General features: G+C 31.6%; 1 protein-coding gene across 4 annotated transcripts in view; it reads left to right on the top strand.

The window, feature by feature from the left end:
• NSD (Nuclear receptor binding SET domain protein) overlaps positions 1-19,869 on the top strand; it is a 113,924-nt gene that overhangs the window by 74,452 nt on the left and 19,603 nt on the right. For all 4 annotated transcript variants that reach the window (XM_075368512.1, XM_075368489.1, XM_075368503.1 and 1 more), the window contains exons 14-16: positions 4,106-4,251; positions 5,675-5,826; positions 15,164-15,320. In XM_075368512.1, coding sequence (XP_075224627.1) covers positions 4,106-4,251; positions 5,675-5,826; positions 15,164-15,320 — 455 coding nt within the window. The remainder of the gene's footprint in view (positions 1-4,105; positions 4,252-5,674; positions 5,827-15,163; positions 15,321-19,869) is intronic.

The following is a 19,869-nucleotide window of genomic DNA, read 5'->3' as shown; positions in this document are numbered from 1 at the left end:
TGATTCTTTTCATATTTAATTTACTTTGTTAATAATTCATATTGTTAATTTAAGTTATTACTAGTATTATGGATGGGAAACAATTAATTAAACAAAGAGGGTTAGTAAAGGCCGTTATAACTAGGTTTGGCACATTTACTCACAATTATGATCCTTCACAAGGTGATATTCCCACCTTACAAATTAAAATAATGAATCTTGAATTGCAAAGCAAATATGACACCATTCAATCAGAAATAAAAATTTAGCTTCAGATCGTATACAAGTCGAAGAAGACTTGTGTGCTATAGAGTCCAAATTGCAACATTTAATAAATAATAGTAAAAAATCATCTAATCAAGAACTTGGTCCAAACACAAAATTTAATCAAACACAACTACGACCCATTAATATACCTTTATATAGAGGTAGGTACCTTTATATGTCTTAGAGTAGCAGCACTATTTTAATATATTTATTGATTTTGTACATAATGCAGATGATTTATCTAATATTCAAAAATTACAGTATTTACATTCCTCATTGAAGGATGAAGCCTTAACTATTATTAAAAATATGCCAGTAACAAATGAAAATTATGTTAATGCTCTAGAATTATTAAAAACATGATTTGATTACAAATATATAATTGCATTTCATACTGCTGAGCACATTTTAAGGTCAGATTCTATAAAAACAGAATCTATAGATACTTTATCCAAATTTATTAATGAAATTTCATCATGTGAATTCGTTTGACGCAATGCAACTTCCTGTAAACACATATGAATGTATTGTCGTCCAGTTTCTAACATCAGAGTTGGACTAAAATGCCTCAAGATTGTGGAAGGAAAGTTATCAGATCAAAGATGTTTCATTAAAGACTTTATCAAATTTCTTAATTCCAGACAACAACTTCTAGAAAATATTAATACATTCAATTCAAACACGCATGTGAAAACAGAAAACGAAACAAAAGGACAGTGTCATAACACTTCAACCAAATCTTTTAACAAATGCTTTACCTTGAATTATAACAAGAAATTCAAAGGAAATAATGTCAGATTTTATTCAAAATTTGAGTCTAAGCAATATTTAGTTTGTAATTCAAACCACCATATTTACAACTATGTAAAGAATCTTTAAATTTGTCCATCAATCAATGCAGAGACTTTTTGAGGCTTAATAATTGTTGTTTTATTTGTTTAAATAAAGGCCATTCTATTAATGATTGTTACTTTAAAAATTTATGTATGATTTGTACTAAAAACCGTAATCCACTCGTTCATATGGACAAAATTAATCATTCTAATCTAGACAGCAATAAGCCTGAAAGTAATACCTATTGTTCATTTAATAATCAGTCAAACGAAAATATACTTTCATCAACAGCCATATGTAAAACCACACCAATGATATATATGGTAATCACCATTCATGTAGAATCTGGTAGCCAGGCAAATTTCTGCATATATAGATTTGCCCGAAAATTAGGACTTAAACTTATCAAAAATGATCTCCCCATTTCAGGCATAAATAACTCATTATCTCAATCCAATACAGTGTTATACTTACATTATTACACTCTCGATATAAGAACTTTTCATTCCAAGTGTAATGTGCTGTTTCATCTGACATATCAGACAGCCTTCCATCAACCACATTTGACATTTCTAATCTTAATCGTCCTCGTAATATATTTCTAGCAGATCCCAAGTTCAACATAGCAAATGACATTGACATATTGATTGGAGCTCAATTCTATTAGAGTCTTATCTTGCCTGGGAAATTCATTAAAAATTCCAGATATCCTATTATTCAGGAAACTAAATTGGAAAATATACTTAGTGGTCACCTTCCTAATAATGTTAAGGGCAACAATACTGTCACACTTTACTTGCTTGTAACACTCATAAAAATTTCTCAACTGTACTAGAGAATTTCTGGAAAATTGAAGAAATTAATAATGATGCTTCAGTTAATGAAACTTCTACATGTGAAGAACATCTTCAATCCAATACTACTAGAAATAATTAAGACAAATATGTTAATGTCGTTATCACACAAAGATAATAATATTCAACTAGGTGATTCTTTTGTTAATGCTAAAAATAGATGCTTATCTTAAAAAGAAAACTAATCAACAATGTCAACCTTAAAAAGGACTACTCTGCTTTCATTCAGGAGTATTTAGAAGTAGGTCACATGTCATTACTCAGTTTCAGTGATTTGTTGATTAACAAATCGAATGAGTGCTATTTACCCCACTACCCAGTATTCAAGCCTTCTAGTCTAACTACTAAAATTCAAGTTGTCTTTGATGGTTCAGCTAAAACCATTAATGGCCTCTCCCTTAATGATACTTTATTAGTCAGACCTGTAGTCCAACAAGACCTATTTTCCATATTGCTTTGATTCAGAATCCATAATTATGTCATTACGTCTGACACAGCTAAAATGTATCATCAGGTATTAGTTAAACCTAGTGATTCCAATTTACAACGTACTGTTTGGCATGATTTTCCAGTTGAAGAAAGAAACATTATGAACCGTAATGTATTGGACCACCTGTGCACTATATTTAGCCACTAATGTCCAATTAAAATAGCTAATGAAAATGAGAATGATTTTTTGCAAGTCTCTAAGGCCATTCAAAATGATTTTTATGTTGATTTTCTCAAAACAGGTTCAGATAACTTGATAACTTAAATGAAGTTATTCAATTGAAAATTTATATTTCTAAATTATTACAACAATATGGTTTTCTACTTCATAAATGGTTTTCCAATAATAGTACCATTTCTTCTAAACACAATTCTTCCATTCCTTCAAATCAAGAACAATTTACATACTTTGGAATAATTCTTCAGACACACTACTTTTCCAAATTACTCATTCTAATGATTATAAAAAATGCACTAAAAGAAATATTCTGTCCATTATAGCAGGTGTATTTGATTCTTAGGACTCACTGGTCCTATTGCTTTCTCATATAAACATTTTATGCAATTGTTGTGGCAACTTAAAATCAATTGGGACGAAATATTACCAATACAGTGGCTTATACAGCCAGTTGCATTTGATTGAATCAATTAAAATAAATTGGTCCATCAAACTCAACGTTGATAGTAGAAATAATTCTATTCAGATACATGGATTCTCTGATGTTTCTATAAAAGGCTGTGGCTGTTTACATTTATATACGAATTGTATATGTCAATCAATAATTTACTTTGTTACAAATGAAAATTAGCACCCTTAGAGCAAATTACACTACCAAGACTTGAACTTTGTGATATTGTACTACTTAGTTGTTTATTATTAAAGATATAAGTTACTGCCTTAAACATACATTGTGATGAGGTATACACAGATTTTACAATAGCACTACATTGGATTCATAGGCAACCATCTAATTGGAAATTATTTGTTAACAATAGAATTTCTGAGATTCAGAAAAATACTAATTGGCATTATGTCAAATCCTCTGATAATCCAGCAGACGTATTGTCTACAAGTTATACTCCAAGTAAATTACTTGACATGTCACTTTGGTGGCATGGTCCTCAATGGCTTTCACAATCTTCTTTCCATTGGCCAAAAATAGCTGCTTTTAATAGCTGTAATTTGAATTCTGAATGTTTATTAGAAAAACGCAAAAATATAGTAACATCATTTGTACATACTGTTGTATTTGATTACATAGAACAATTTTCTTCACTACACACTTTAATTTGCACATTTAGTTTCTGTTTTAGATTTTTTCATAATGTTAAATCAATTAAAACAGAATGAATCATTGGTTCCCTAACTACAAAGGAATTAAATCATACTCCTAACATTTTTTATTTAACAATCGCAACACCATAATGATTTATATTTCTGTATGATTTATTTTTAATAATACACCTCAGGTTATAAATTTTTTGAATGAAAACTGCAGCAGAAGTGTATGGTACAATTAAATCACTTACATTTATTAGATTGCTTTTGATAATGTTTTGAATGTAGGCTGGCACTTTCTGTGGCACAGTCTGGCAGAGATATGAAAGGGTTAAATTCTTTTGATTTAACAGTACAAAAAAGAAAAGGACGTTATGAGTTATTAATGTACTTTTTTTTTCAGAAACCTCCATATTATATTAAGATCAAAACAAATAAACCAGTTGGTGCTGTACGGATGATTGAGGCAAATGTTTCGAGTATGACCCCTTGTGAATGTGATCCTAATTCATCGAACCCCTGTGCGCCAGACTCAGATTGTCTGAATAGGTAAGATTTTTAAAAAAATTTATAAGAGTTGTAAGGTATATATCATGATCTATAATGATCTTAAGATTTTAATTTGATTTTTTATTTAAGATTTTCATAAAGAGGATGATTAAAGAAGTGTATGTATAAATAAATATATATACATATTAGCGTACACTTAGTCCTCCCTCTTTGTGTGTGTGTGTGTGTGTGTGTGCATGTGCGCATGTGTTATATTATTATTATCGTCATCGTCATCACCAACACCACCATCATCATCATCATTTTCTTTTATGAGTACATAGGATCACTTCAGTCAGTCCATTATCCAAGTTTCTTCGATGAGACTGCTTGGGCCTTGCAGTCCTCTCAGCCCACTCTGAGAAGTTCACCAAGAGGAAGTGGTCCTATGCTGATTGCAGTTAGTTTATACGAGAGCTCATTACGAGTTTTTTCTTTTAAATAAAATTATCTTATTATTATTCTGACTGTAATTTTAGTTGTAACTTGTTTGTGATATTTTTTCTGTGCTATTAATTGTAAGTTTAGTTTGTTTTTTTTTTGTTATACTATTATAAGAAATATTAATTAATGATGATATTTTAATATCATATATGTTAATTATGATGATATTTTAGCTGTGATGTTAGTTGTATGTTTTTGTTTGTTTAATTTTTTTAGTTTTTTAGTGTATTTTTAGTTGTTTGTTTTATCTTATATTTTTATAATGGGTGATGATAATGTGAAAGCATTTTCTGCTTCTTACTACAAAATCCCTAACATACCTTTTTAATGTGCCATCAGAGTAATTTGACAGCAATAAATACACATATGCGCTCTCCCTCTCATGAGTGAGAGGGAGAGGTAGAGCGCTCACTCACTCACACACACACACTCTCTCACTCACACACACACACTCTCTCACTCACACACACACTCTCTCACTCACACACACACTCTCTCACTCACACACACACACACACTCACACACTCTCTCACTCACTCACTCACACTCTCACTCACTCACTCACACTCTCACTCACTCACTCACACTCTCACTCACTCACTCACACTCTCACTCACTCACTCACTCACTCACACTCCCATATGGTTATATAAAATGAGAGACAAATAACACTATTTTACCAGTGGTACAAACGGGGGTTGATATGGCTGGCATGATAACTAGAAGCCTTTTATTTTGTCTGTCTGTGAGTAAAAATGATGGTATGTGTTATGTCTTCTTTACTTTAGAGTGCATTATAATTTTTATTAAATCTGAAATTGATTCAATCCAACATTTAGATTAGAATCCAATATTCTTATGCTTAGGCATTCTGATCTCCATCTGAATATTTAATGTATAAAGTGTATATTATTTGTAATATTCATGCTTTTTGTGTAGCTAACTGTTTTTGTTTTAATTTAATTCACTTTTATACAGGATTTTGATGGTTGAATGCAATCCATTAATTTGTCCTGCTGGTGATCGCTGTAAAAATCAGTTGTTTGAGAAACGACAGTATCCACCTCTGATGCCATATCGCACAGAAGGTCGTGGATGGGGTTTAAAAACAATTGTGGATTTAAAGAAAGGTAAGAGTTAAATTTTAGGTATCATTGACAGTTTATTAAATAGAATTGTAAGTAGCAAGTAAAATAGTAAGTGAAGAGTTAAACAATATATTATATTAATATATTAAACATTTTCATCAAAATTTGTACTTGGAGAAAGAGAATAAATTAGTAATATTATTTCTTAATCTGGTATTATTAATTTTTAACGTCATTTCAAGGACATCCTTGTTTTATTTAATTTTAAATGGGAGGCTGTTCTTTTTCTGTGAATTTTACTTTTTTTGGCTGTTCTTGTAAATCTTCTATTATTTATCCTAATGATGATATTGAACTAAGTTTCATAAAGTTATCTTTGTATTCCTGAGTTTTATGAGTTGGAATGCAGGATGACTCTAAATTAGATAATTCAAGTTGAAAGTCTTTTATCAACCATAAAAGAATCTTTTAACTATAAAAGGTAATTTTTGTCTACAAGGTAATGTATTAAAATTGAACTATTGTTCTTAAGTATCTCAGTAATTCATAAATCATGAACCTGATTTTTTGTTACCAGTAAAAACATTTTTTTTTTCAGAAATGTTTGTTTAAACAATAAAAGTGAAAAAATAAAAGTTTTATTAATAAATGAAAGTTTTAAGCAAGTTCCCAATACAAAGAACCTAAATTCTGTAGGACCTTTTGTTACATAGAAATCGATAATTTTTGTATATTCTATTATATGCCTGTATTTAAACAAGATACTAAAAAATTGATGTACAGAAAAATATTTACCTGGGATTGATTTCTGTTATTTTTATTTTTTTATAGGAACAGATTTGTTTTTAAATAAAACTTCATGTAGGAATAATTTATAATTAGTTTATTTTTTAAGAGATAATTTTTTTATAAAATGATTTTTTCCTTTCTATTCTCAGGTGATATATCCCATCTTTTGGTTGTTCACCGTTAAAAAATTGTTGTCCTGGATTTTAAGGGCAGTTTTAAAATGTTTGTCTTTACAGATATCAAGACTTACATCAGCTCATTTGAAAGTATTCTGTTAATGTTATTTTTAATTTTTTTGTCATTTTCTATATAGTATTTTCTAATAAATCTCTTAAATTCAGTATTCTTTTGCTTATCAGACTGTCATTCATCGTAAAAATCTTTTTGCAATGAGAGATTAATAAATCAATATATTTAAATTAAAAAAAGAAAAGTTAAAAAAGAAGGAGATGAAGTCTGATTTGAATTGATGTGCCTTCTCCTAAGATCCAATTGTTTCATTAATTAAAATCTTATTTGGCTATAACACTGGAACCTATGAAAATAAGTACCACTTATGATATATTGTTGAAAAGCTCTCAATGAGGGCTGATTACTGCAGTTAAGAAAAAGTCCAAAATCAGATGTTTTGGGCACTGTCAATTGCAATCAAAAAGAGAGGTGGACAACTAGATGTTCCACATCCTACAGTTAATCGCTTTTGAGTTATGTGAGATACGTTTGTACGTACAGATGTCATGCCAAAACTAGTCAAAATGGATTCAGGGATGGTCAAAATGGATATTTCGGTTGAAATCTGAAAACCGAAATTTTTTGCGATCACAATACTTCCTTTACTTTATACAAGGAAGTAAAAATGCAAGGGGTAACTGATGTACTACGTTCCTTTCTTTAATCATCAAACTTCATAGAAGGGTTATTCTTGTACCTACTCTTGTTTAGATTATGCATTCTTGTTTAAAAAGTTTGTTATAACATTATTATCCTACAATATTAATGGCCCTCTTGTCCTTTAGACGTGATATGTATACATCAGCACCTTCTGGAAGTTTTCACTTCTTTTCTTAAGTATTATGCAGATTTTGAATTGGTTCAACAAAAATGATATAAGTAACTAACTGACCGAGCATTGCTTTGCCATTGCCAGATTTCAGTATGTATACAGATTAAATGAAACTAATGAAGTTTGATAAAACATTAAAAAATTGAACATTCCGGAACTTCACAAAATTTAACCTTTCCCTTTTCCCCCACTTAACTAATATATATCTGAATATGAGCCAAATCGGACCATAAATACAGTTTTTTGAAATATCTCGACCCCAGTCCCACCCAGCAGGTCCAAACTAATTCTGAAACCTTTGTGGGCATGCGCATAACAACTCACCTAAGTTTCATCATAGTTGGATGAGTGGTATAGAAACGCATTCGGGACAAACATACATTCATTTTATATGTACGAGGTGTGATCAAAAAATATGGTGAATGGATCTTTATAGTGACAACTGCCGACGCTACATCCATATGCTGTAATTTGTCCAAGAGCGTGATCAACTGAGACAGGCAGGGACAAGTTGTAACACGTTCAAGCTTGCCAGTCAGCTGCCAGAGCCGCTAGAGTGAGGTTGTGTTTATCGTGTCTGTCGCGCAACATGGATTTTGAACAACGCATTAACATTAAGTTTTGTGTTAAGTTGCAAAAAGAGTGCCAAAGAAGCTCACGAAATGTTAGAATCAGTGTACGGCGATAATGTGGTAACTTTGAAGACTGTGTACAAGTGGTATGATCGATTTAAAAGCAGAAATGAGTCTGTTGAAGACGAGCAGCGTGCGGGACGTCCAGTAACCTCAAAAACAGTTGAAAATGTGCAAAAAGTGGAAACAATGGTTCGTTCAAACAGGCGAATGACTATTCGAGAGCTATTGGAAGACCTTAACATCTCGTACGGATCTATTCAAAGCGAAACGACGTACGAAGAAAGCGACCAGAAAAATGGATCAATGGCTTCCTTCTTCACACAACAACGCGCCATGTCACACCTCGCTTCTCATTCGTGAGTTTTTGGCCGAAAAAAGTGTTCCTGTCTGTCCACATCCGCCATACTCATCGGATTTAGCACCATACGACTTTTGGCCCTTCCCAAAAATTAAAACTTAAAGGAAAACGCTTTGACACCATTACTGCCATTGAGAGGGCCACGACCGAGCAGCTGAAAGCCCTTTCGAAAGATGCCTTCCAGAAATGCCTTTAGTCATGGCATCAACGTTGGGATAAGTGCATTGCTAGCCAAGGACAGTACTTTGAAGGAGATTAAATCGAATTCTATGTAACCTTATTACTTTTTTTAATAAAAAATTATTCACCGTATTTTTTGATCACACCTTGTATAAGATTTTATTATCTGTCATCCCTTAAGAAATATCTTTAAAAAAAATAAATATGTCTCCAGTCTTTGGTAAAATATTTCTTTATTTTTTTATTTATTTAGGATTCATCCCTATGTGATAATACCCACCTCTAAAAAACTTTTGTTTCAGGATGTGTCTCATTCCCACTATTGACTTTATGGAACACTTTTGTTGGGAAATGCACTGTTGAATTTTTACTGGGCACTTATCAGTATACAGGTGTCCCACGAAGAAACGGAGAAAATTTCAGGACATGTTCTAGTGGTGAAAATAATGAGAAAAGTTCATATAAACATAGGTCTGAAAACTCTTTGTTTTCGAGTTATGAGCAAAAGATTTTACCTGTATTTCAGCTCTTCTAATAAAAAAAAGCCTCACTGTAATTTTTTGGATCAAAATTAAATAGTAAAGTTGGTGGTTTCTCATGTAATTTGTGCTGGGAAATAGGATAAAACAAGTCCCAGAACTGTACCTGCAGTTCTTTTTAAGATATCCAAAGTAAAATACAAAATTCGGTGTCAGAAAAGAAGTTTTTCTTTAGGTTTATAGTACAGTAGCTTTGTTAAATGACTAATAAATGCGGAGGATTTTGTAACCAACCTTGTAGAGAATTTAATTCTCAGAAAATTAATTTAAATACAGCCAATAAAAAGTAAACAAAAAGTTTTAAAAATCCGTTTTTTTATTGAAGCAAAACAGACAAAAGATAGACAGAAAATCGTATAATTCTTTCTGTACCTAATGAACATTATTCGTAATATAACAAAACAAAAAGATAAAATACATGAAATTATAAATGGTAACAGAATAACAAACCTCAGTTACGGTAATTGTTCAAAATTCCCTCCTTCACAATGTACACAGCACTCTGCCTGACGTAAAATATTTCCAGTTGCTTTCTGTATTATCTCAGGAATGTCTCACATAAATTCAACAGTATTTTGTATTTTGATGATTAACTCTTCTTTAGTATTAAATTTTGTTGGTATACTATTTTTTAATATGGCCCCAAATGAAGTAATCTACTAGCATTAAGTCAGGTGAGTGTGGAGGTTATTTAATTGGTCCACCACTTCTAATCCAGTTTAAGAAATTAGCATTCAAGTGATTCTTAGCTACTAAAGAAAAATGTGGCATTGCACCATCGTACTGGAAAATCATTTCCAATCTGGTTTGTAAATGTACATCCTTTAAAAGATTCAGCAAATTATTTTTCAAGAAATGAACAAACATATGCATCTCTGGTAAGGTTTTCATTGAAAACAAATGGTCCTAGAATTTTGTCATAAATAATGTTGCACAATACATTATTGTGAAATCTACTTTTGAAGCTAGTTTCCACAGTACCATGTGGTTTGTCTTCACTCCATAAATGACTTTTTAGAATTGAAGATTCCTTTCTCGTAAAAGTGGCTTCATCAGCCAAGGTAAAATTGAATTAACCTTATCAGTGTTTTGTAAAAGCCAATGACAGAAATTTAACTGCTGAGAGTAATCTGTTGACCAAAAATGTTGAACCTTTTGCATGCAGAAATATAAAAATTTTCTTTGTGTCACACTTTGTTTTCTGAAAACCAGTGCGACATGAAATTCACCTTGTACTTGTGCCTGGGCTATGCTGAATCACAAAATGCTCATCATTTACATGATGATTTACTTGGTATTCAACAGAAAATGATCACGTTGGAAATATGACTCTTTTGTAAATATTGATACTCTGAAGAAAATGTTTGCGTATTTAGAATCCACCTTCCAGGAAGTCTCTCTTTACATTCATGTCTAGCAGCGTTAGAATTTCCATTACAAAATCCATAATCAGAAATTATATCTAAATATTCCTCATTAGAAAATTGAAAAGACATTTTTACATTACGATATGATAACACACTTCACTTTCTTTATTTGTATAGTAATTTATCAGATTCAAACAAAGTATACAATTTTTTTTGTTGACCAGCTATTTGTATTAACACCTGATACAATAAAATTCTTTAAAATATTTCTAAAATAACATACATTTCAATTTAGTTTTTTTATGTAATTATTTTGTTTTACCTGTGTATAAATTATTGAATATATATGAGGTCTGTAAATAAAGTAATGAGACTAGGTTTTTTTTTGCTGCAAAAGTGGCAACCAGTGTTGCCACTTTTGTAAAGTTACTAGTAAACATATGGTTTTTTTGAACAGCTGATTTATATTAGGTATTAATATTTTTAGTCAATTGTTGCCATGTGAGATATAAACATACTTTTTGTGAAATGAGCTTTTGTTATGCGTTACAAAAATGAGCGATCTATTTATTAACAACATCGAACAAATTGTGTTTACTCTGTGAGAATGCTACAGAAACCTTTTCAAAACTGAAAAGGGCATACGTAGGTGATGCTCTGTCATGCCAATTATTTTAGGTGTTTAAAGCATTTTCAGATGGTCAGAAATCTGTTGCAGACGATCCACGCTCTAGAAGACCATTAACGTCAAAAAGCGGTGACAATGTTGAGCGAGTCAGATACTTGATACAGCACGACCAGTGATTAACTGTCAGCATGATTGCAGAACAATTTAATTTGAACCAAACCACAGTCCAACAAATTTTGACAGATGAATTGGACGTGAAAACAGTTTGTGCAAAATTGGTCCCAAAAACCTCATTGTTGAGCAGGAAAACAACAGGGTGGAAGTGTACCTCAATCTTCTAAGGTGCATTGAAACAATCTAATTTTCTAAAAAATGTTATTATTGGTGATGAATCTTGGATATTTGAGTACGATCCAGAAACAAAACGCCAGAGCAAGGAGCGGCATACTTCAAACTCACCACATCCCAAAAAAGCAAAAATGAGCAAATGAAAAATTTAAACCTTGCTAATTTGTTTCTTCGATAGTAATGGCATTGTCCATAAGGAGTTTTTGCCTACAGGACCGACTAAATAAAATGTTTACAGAGAAATTCTTAAAAGTCTGTGGAAAAGAGTTGCTCATGCGAGACCAGCCATCAAAAATAACTGGATGCTGCATCATGACATTGTATCTTATCATACTGCACTTTCAATTAATGAGTATTTGGCAAAGAAAAACATTCCTGTAGTTCCTCAACCACCTTATTCATCTGACTTGAGTCCCTACAACCTTTTCCTGTTCCTGACTTTTAAAAAACACCGCAAAGGATTTTGGAACAGTAGAAAACATAAAAAAAAAAATGTAACCGTCCATCTAAAGGATATTCCAGTTTCTGAGTTCCATTACTGTTATGAACAGTGGGAAAACCGTTTGAAGCGTTGCGTGACTTCCAAGGGAACTATTTCGAAGGTGATAAGAGTCCATCTATAATTGGATTGTAAATACAAAGTTTTTCTGAACCAGTCTCATTACTTTACTCATACAGCTAAAATATTTTTTTTTTATTAATTTTGTATTTCTTTTAAAATATTTTAATTAATTAGTGTTTTTGTTTTTAAAAATAATGTTAATTAGGTACAGAAAGAATAATATGATTTTCTATACATTTTTTTTTTCTCAATAAAAAACCCATTTTTAAACATTTTTATTGGCTGTATTTACATTAATTTTCTCAGAATTAAATTCTCTACAAGTTTTAAAAAAAATCTTTTACATTTATTAGTCATTAACAAAGCTATTGTACTACAAACCTAAAGAAAGACTTGTTTTCCGACACCGAATTTTGTGTTTTATGTCTTATATCATTTTATATCTTAAAAACAACTGGAGTTATAATTCAGTGACCTGTTTTATCCTATTTACCTGCTAAAATTACATAAGAAATTACCAACTTTACTATTTCATTTTGGTCAAAAATTACAGCAGGGCTTCTTTTTATTAGTAGAGCTGAAATCCGAGCGAAATCTTTTGCTAGCCATAACTCGAAAACAAAGTGTTTCCAGAGCAAGTTTATATGACTGTTTTTCATTATTTTTCACCAGTAAAACATGTCCTGAAAGTTTCTCCTGTTCTCTTTGGGACACTGTGTATAATGTAAAGAGTGGAGCAGAAGAAACGCTTTTTTATTCACTACTGAAAAACTTCAGTTGTTTTAATTATTAAAAAAAAAAGATTTTACATTAAATAATAATAATAATAATAATATTTTTATTGAGTTTTTGTTATCAACATACCTTAATTATGTTCGGAAAATAATGTCAGAAAGATAATGTAAGATTTTCCAGCCTCTATGGTGCGATTGGTAGCATCTCGACCTTTCATCCAGAGGTCCCAAGTTTGAACCCCAGTTAGGCATAGCATTTTCACATATGCTACAGATCATTCATCTCATCCTCTGAAGCAGTACCTAACAGTGGACCTGGAGGTTAAAAAAAAAATAAGATGACGTCCTTGTTGGATGCAAATTCGGAACCTCTCCTTAAGGCAACGCACGGCTTTCTCCAACATTTCATTTGACACAGCTTCAATTTCTTGACGAATGGAAATTTTCATTTATTTGATTATGTGTGGTTTGTTGATGTACACTCTTGATTTAAGTTATCTGCACAAAAAGAAGTCAGAAATTGATAGATCAGGAGAGTGTGGGGGCAAAAAACGTTGCCGAATTGTGAAATGACATGTCTGGGAAACATTTGACAAACCACTTCAGTCGTGCTCTCACGTGTGAGCTGTGGCACCAAACTGTGGAACTACATTTTTCTCATGTTCACCCGATGCCTTTCCAGTTCTGGACACAGGAAGTCGTTTAACATGTCGATGTAGCGCACTGATGTCACTGTAACTGCAGTTCCTCATCTTCAAAAAAGTAAGGACCAACAAACCCTATCTTGGAGACACCACACCACACTGTTACTTTTGAGCTGTGGGAGGTTTTGTTTAGTTTACATGGGTTCTCTGATGCCCAGTACAAACAGTTATGTACATTAACATAGCCATCCAGATGAAAATGGGCTTTGTCACTCATCATTATTAGCCCATTTGCATCTTCTGTAAGAAGGGCATTCATTATGCCACAAAATTCTTCGCATTGCACAAAATCCCTTTCAGTTAGCTGCTAGCGTTCATTATTTTGTATGGGTGAAATTTGAGATCACAATGTAAAATGCAATGAAGCGATCGACATAACATATCCAGTGCTACAGTCTCTTGCTTAGCGGATCATTTTGGACTAGTAAGAATTACCCTTCTCACTCTGTTTACGTTCTCCAGAGTTTGAACTGAATGGGGAAGGCCAGGTGGTATTTTCTTCATCTCAGTAATTCTTAATGTCTCAACCCATCGAAGTACAGCATTTCGATCTTGAACTGCACCTCAATGTTTGACATTCTAATTTTTACAGAAAAGACGTTAATCATGACCACAGAATCGTTGTTTCTAAAAAACTGCATGACAGCAAACACACGATGTTGATTGCTCCAACACTCATAGCGACTGAAACTGCATAGTCAAACAGACAGCTCAGTCTGTCATAGGTTACTGAAGGTCAACACCCCCTCTCGCCACAGTACTAACGGTTTAAAAAACATGCGTTTCCTCTGCTCCACCCTTTATAATCAATATTACATTCACTGTCTTTTGAAAATAGTCTGTAAAATAAAGTTAACTAGTACTCTGATTTTTTTCAAGATTGTTATCCTTGCATACAAATAAATCTTTTCACCAATTGTAATTTTCATACATCATTATTATTCTATGCTCTGTATAGTGCAGTTGATTCTGAAAAGTTATTACTATTGTCAGCCACATTAAAATTTTTGTCGCTGTCACTAAAATCATCTGAAAAATTATGCACTGTATTGTGGTATCTCTGTATGTTTCTGTATCTCATTGCATCAGTACATACCATCTTTGAAAGATACCTTTATACTTACTTGACAAATTAAATTATTAACTGGTACAAGCTGTAGTAATATTTTAAAGTAAGGTTATTCTTTTATTCTTATTCTTGATCGTTTGATGCAAACATTGGTTGTAGAATTTAGAAAGTCGCAAAGAGTTAACTTTTATGTGAATGGTACAAGTTAATAAACAAAAAGTAATTATAATTAGAAAACAATAGATCTAACCGCATAATTCTCATTTACAAATTGTGCTATTTAATAATACTTGTATTCAAAAAGTTTTTACCATGTTCACATAAGATGTTGCCTATAAAAATCTAATTTTATAAATATAAAGATATATATTTGTTGTTGATGTTTAGGTTTATTATTTTTTAGGTGATTTTGTTATTGAATATGTTGGCGAGATGATTGATGAAGAAGAGTATCAAAGAAGGTTAAAGAAAATGCACCAGGCAAATGACGAAAATTATTATTTTTTAACAATTGATAAAGACAGGATGCTTGATGCTGGCCCAAAGGGTAATGTTGCACGGTTAGTACTTTTTATTGAAAAAAAATTATTTATTATATTTTTTGTATGTAATAAGTACATTCAAGTCTGACGTAAACAATATGGTTAGTAAAAAACCTAGTCACAGTGATATTTCTAGGAATCATCAGTTTTTATTTATTCTACTCAAGTTTGGTTTTTTTATTAGCAGATAGTTGAGGTATCTAAAACTGCTTTTAATGATAATCAGGCTATTTTTATGAATGTTGAAGACAACTAAATGAAAAATTGCTTGTCATATAAATGATTCTTGCAAAACTTGCTTTTCTATACAATATTGGTAACACATTTTATTGAGGGAAGAAAAGATGAATACTGAATGCATAAAAGCTCATCATAAGAACTGACTGACCATTCCCTTCACCAGGCAACCTAATAAACATTCTGCCTTTCTGAATGGCATGAGTAGCTCATGATAAACAATTTAAAGAAGTAAGTTTATGTTTGAAAATTGTAATTAATCTTTGTTAATAGTACAAGTCATTAGAAGGTCATTTTACGGTTTTCATGTGTATTCTTGCTCTTGTTACTTTTGCTTACTTTGGTGGTTTTTTATGCATTATTGTGTGTTGATGGTGGTGGTTGTACGGGTGGAAGATCAAACTACAATTGTATGTTTGGTTTTGAGTGATAGGTAACATGTATGAGTTTTTTTTACGTTCTTTGTGTTGTCCTGTTGGGCATAGACTTGGAAGGAACTAGGAATCAGTCAGCTGTTGTGTGCCTGCAGAAAGGTGCTTTTATTGATTAATCTTGGAATGTCTGCCAGATTTGGTAGGTATTAGTTCCCGTTCGATTTTTGTAGGTTAACCTGGTAAGTCCGTCAGATTTGGCAGTTAATTTTGTCATTCGTGAATTACAGCTCTTTAACAGTCATTTTCGCACGGTTAAAGTGTGGTTTCAAAATCGTCGTATGAAATGGCATTGTAATAAAGAATTGAAGTATCATAACGACAACAACGATAATAATAATGGATTCTGTCGGCAATTCATCTTCTTCATCTGCTGCATTTTCATCATTTTCTTCAACTGTTATTCACAAACTGGATGTTACAACAGGAACAGTTTCTATAAAGGATAAAGCAAAATGTAGTCCCAGAACTATTAAATAATTATTTTTTCAATTTTATTGTAAAATAGATTAATGTAATGTATGTATATTTGAGATTGATGAATCTTTATAGACTGTGCCTTTAATATAATTGTTACTTGTTATTATTAAATTATTACTTGGAAAGGCCTTGGTTGAGTAAAGACATGTGTGATGTACCTCCTGATTATAACAAGCAAATTTGTCATGAAAGTAGAGATATTAAAATAGTAATTTGTCTTCTGTGTGGTGCTGAGTACTGTAAATCAGAATTTGTGTGTAAAACTAAGGATGGAAAAGGATTTTTTGTTTCGAGACATATGGTAGTATGTGCTGCTCATCCAAACATAACCTATAATCTCTTAAAATCATGTGACTAAAAGGAGGATGATGAAATCCTGATACTGAATAGAAAATTGTTAATCGTATGACAACATTTGGAAAATATTAAAAATGGTTTATATGTTACTCAGGAAGTTGAAACTCGACTCATGGATCAGGATGACAAATATGTTCATGAGGATGTGTTATTTATTGCCAATGATTAAAACAAAAAACGTAAACATGGTCAAAATCAAGAATGTGAACATTGTTAGGATTGGATGACAAAGTTAAATTATGAAAAAAAAAAATGAACAAGGAATTAGTTAAATAAAATGATGAACTGAGAGAACACAATGAATTCCAAAGATCTTTCACTACAGCTACAGAAAAAAATCTGGAGTAAGCTAAAAATTCATATGTAAATGTGCCAAAAAAACAAGAATATGCTTAATTGTGGAGCCGCATGACAATTTCAAAGGTGATTGATGCTCTTGGCATTATAAAAGAGCAAGTTGCTACCGAAACGTGTGCAAAGTTTTAAAAATGGATAAGTTTATTAATGGGGCTATTTTTGTCAAGTATAGCAGTGCTCAGGACTCTGAAGAAATATTAAAAACCTTAGTGAAAACAAAGAAATATTAATCGCTAAGGCATGTGAAAAAAAAACCTAAATAAGAATAAGAAATATCTCAGCTGATATTGATAAAGAAGAAGCCAGTGCTATTATCAATAGAAATCAACTATCACAAAAGAGTGTGCTATTGTTTATAAATATAGACATGAAAATAATAATCACGCAGCCCTAGCAGAAGTAACATGTGATGCATATGCCAGGATCATGAAAACAAAAACATTTTGTAGGATTTAGTTTAGGTATGGCAGTTTTAATATTAAGAGATGTAAAAACTGCAGTGGATTTAATCATAGTTAGATAAAATGCAAAAATACCTTCAAAAGACCTCAAGCATGTTTGAGATGTGCTGGCAGGCATAATGTATCTACATATAATACGAAAATTAGAAAATGTATCAGTTGTATTAGTACCAAGTATTTGTGTAAAAAAAGATCAATAGAACATTCTGCTGGTGGCATAAATAACTGTGAAAGCTACAAGGTTAGATGTGGAAAATATATTAGTGATACAGATTATCTCTGGAAACGAGAATCACCGTTTAGATCTGTTATTTAATCTTTGGCTTTGGTAAAGGTATTTTATATTGAATTTTATTTATGGAAATTGTAGACTATAATCTTAGTAAAGAATTAATTTTTTCAATTCTGAGCTATTGATCCTGCATGTTAATGTAAGAGAATGAAGAAAAATATATATTATTAAGCTCAAAGCAATGATAAATGCTCTTGAAAATAAACCAGTTGTTATAATATGCTCAGAAGCACGGCTTATAGATAATATCAAATTCATTAATCTGACAGAATATACACATTTTGACAACGATAGAATTAAAGCAGATGGAGTGATTATATATGTAAAAAATAATCTGAAGTATCACTTTATTAACAAACAATTTGGGAATTTAAAAACCCTCAGCCTGCTTATTGAAACACGAACAAAACTAATGTTAAAATAACAGGTTTGTACAGATGTCATGACTATGATGTTGATATGTTCATTAAAGATCATAGTAATTTTTTCAGCTATAAAAATATGTTAAATCATTTAATCTTGGGTGACATGAATATTGATATCATTGACCTTAATAAAAAAGCTGAAAATTATTTTTATCTTTTGTTACACAGTGGTTATCAATTGATGATTAACCCATATAATCATCCCATAAAGGATTGTAATGATGGAACCTGCATTCATCACATTTTTATGAAAGGGAATCATCACATTTTTATGTCAGGCAAGTGCTGGTAAATTGTTGGATTCTTTTCACAGATCATTACCCTGTTCTGATTTCACTATATGATAGCAATTTGGCTTTAAAAGATAAATACGAAATGAATAAAAAAATATGTTTGCGACTGTGTAAATCTGAACAATGGGAACAAATTTTTAACATACAAAATAGTGATGATGCATTGCCCGTACTGACTGAAAAACTTCAGAATATCAATAGACTTGCACCTTAAATTAAACCAAGAGTCCAAAAACTGAGGAAAAATTGGATTACTCCAGCCCTGATTAATTCAGTTAATACAAAACATAGACTACAAGGCATGGATAAATTATCAGGTCAATTTAGCTAAGAAAGTGAGGTACCTAAATTATGAAAAAATACTCATGAGCCTACTCAAGACAGCAAAAAATAAATATGAGCAAAAACATATTCAAAATCCTGACTAAAAAATTGTGGCAATATGTTCATAGTACCAGAAGACCAGAGGACCAGAAGACAAAAAGTCAACAAATTAATGATATAATGATCAACAATGTGCTAAGCAAAAAATATATATCTAAAGCTAATTTTTTCAATGAGTTTTCAGATCGGTGGTTACAAGGCTAAATGAGAGTGCAACAATATAAAATACCAAATATACCATTTAATCACCATTTAATGTTCCTCACATCTACAAATGAGGTTAAAGTTATGAAGACTATACATGAACTCTGAAATAAAGCTGGAGGCAGTGATGAAATCTATGGATTCACCATTAAGCTGGCAGCACCTTACATTTCACTTATTTTTACGCATATTATAAACAATGCTGTGGTGCAAGGTACATGACTGCAATTTAAGATGGCAGTTATATGCCCAATTGATAAGGATGGATCAAAAACTCTGGTCAACAATTATTGACCTAAAGTATTGATAGTCAATCTGGCAAAGGTATTTGAAAAAAATAATTTTCTCTAAATTGTACAAGTTTGCTATGAAACACAACTTAATTAGTGACAAGCAATTTGGTTTAAAAAGGAATAAAGGCACCGATGATGCTATTGCTCACCTAAGCAAATTTATTTACGATGTGGCAGGCCAGTGCTGTGGTAATTGCTTTTGTGGACTACTGTAAAGCTTTTGATACAATTAATTATATGATTCTTCTATCCAAACTGCACAATATGGGAATAAGAGGTGTATGCCTGTCTTATAAAAATTTTCTTGCACGATAGAACTCAAGTTGTTAAGTAAGGTTAATGGTATAAAAGTC

Source organism: Lycorma delicatula, chromosome 1, assembly GCF_047948215.1.
Source record: "Lycorma delicatula isolate Av1 chromosome 1, ASM4794821v1, whole genome shotgun sequence".
In the NCBI taxonomy this organism is placed as follows: domain Eukaryota; kingdom Metazoa; phylum Arthropoda; class Insecta; order Hemiptera; family Fulgoridae; genus Lycorma; species Lycorma delicatula.
Note: the sequence above shows the minus strand (reverse complement) of the source record. Positions and strands in the feature narration are given on the sequence as shown.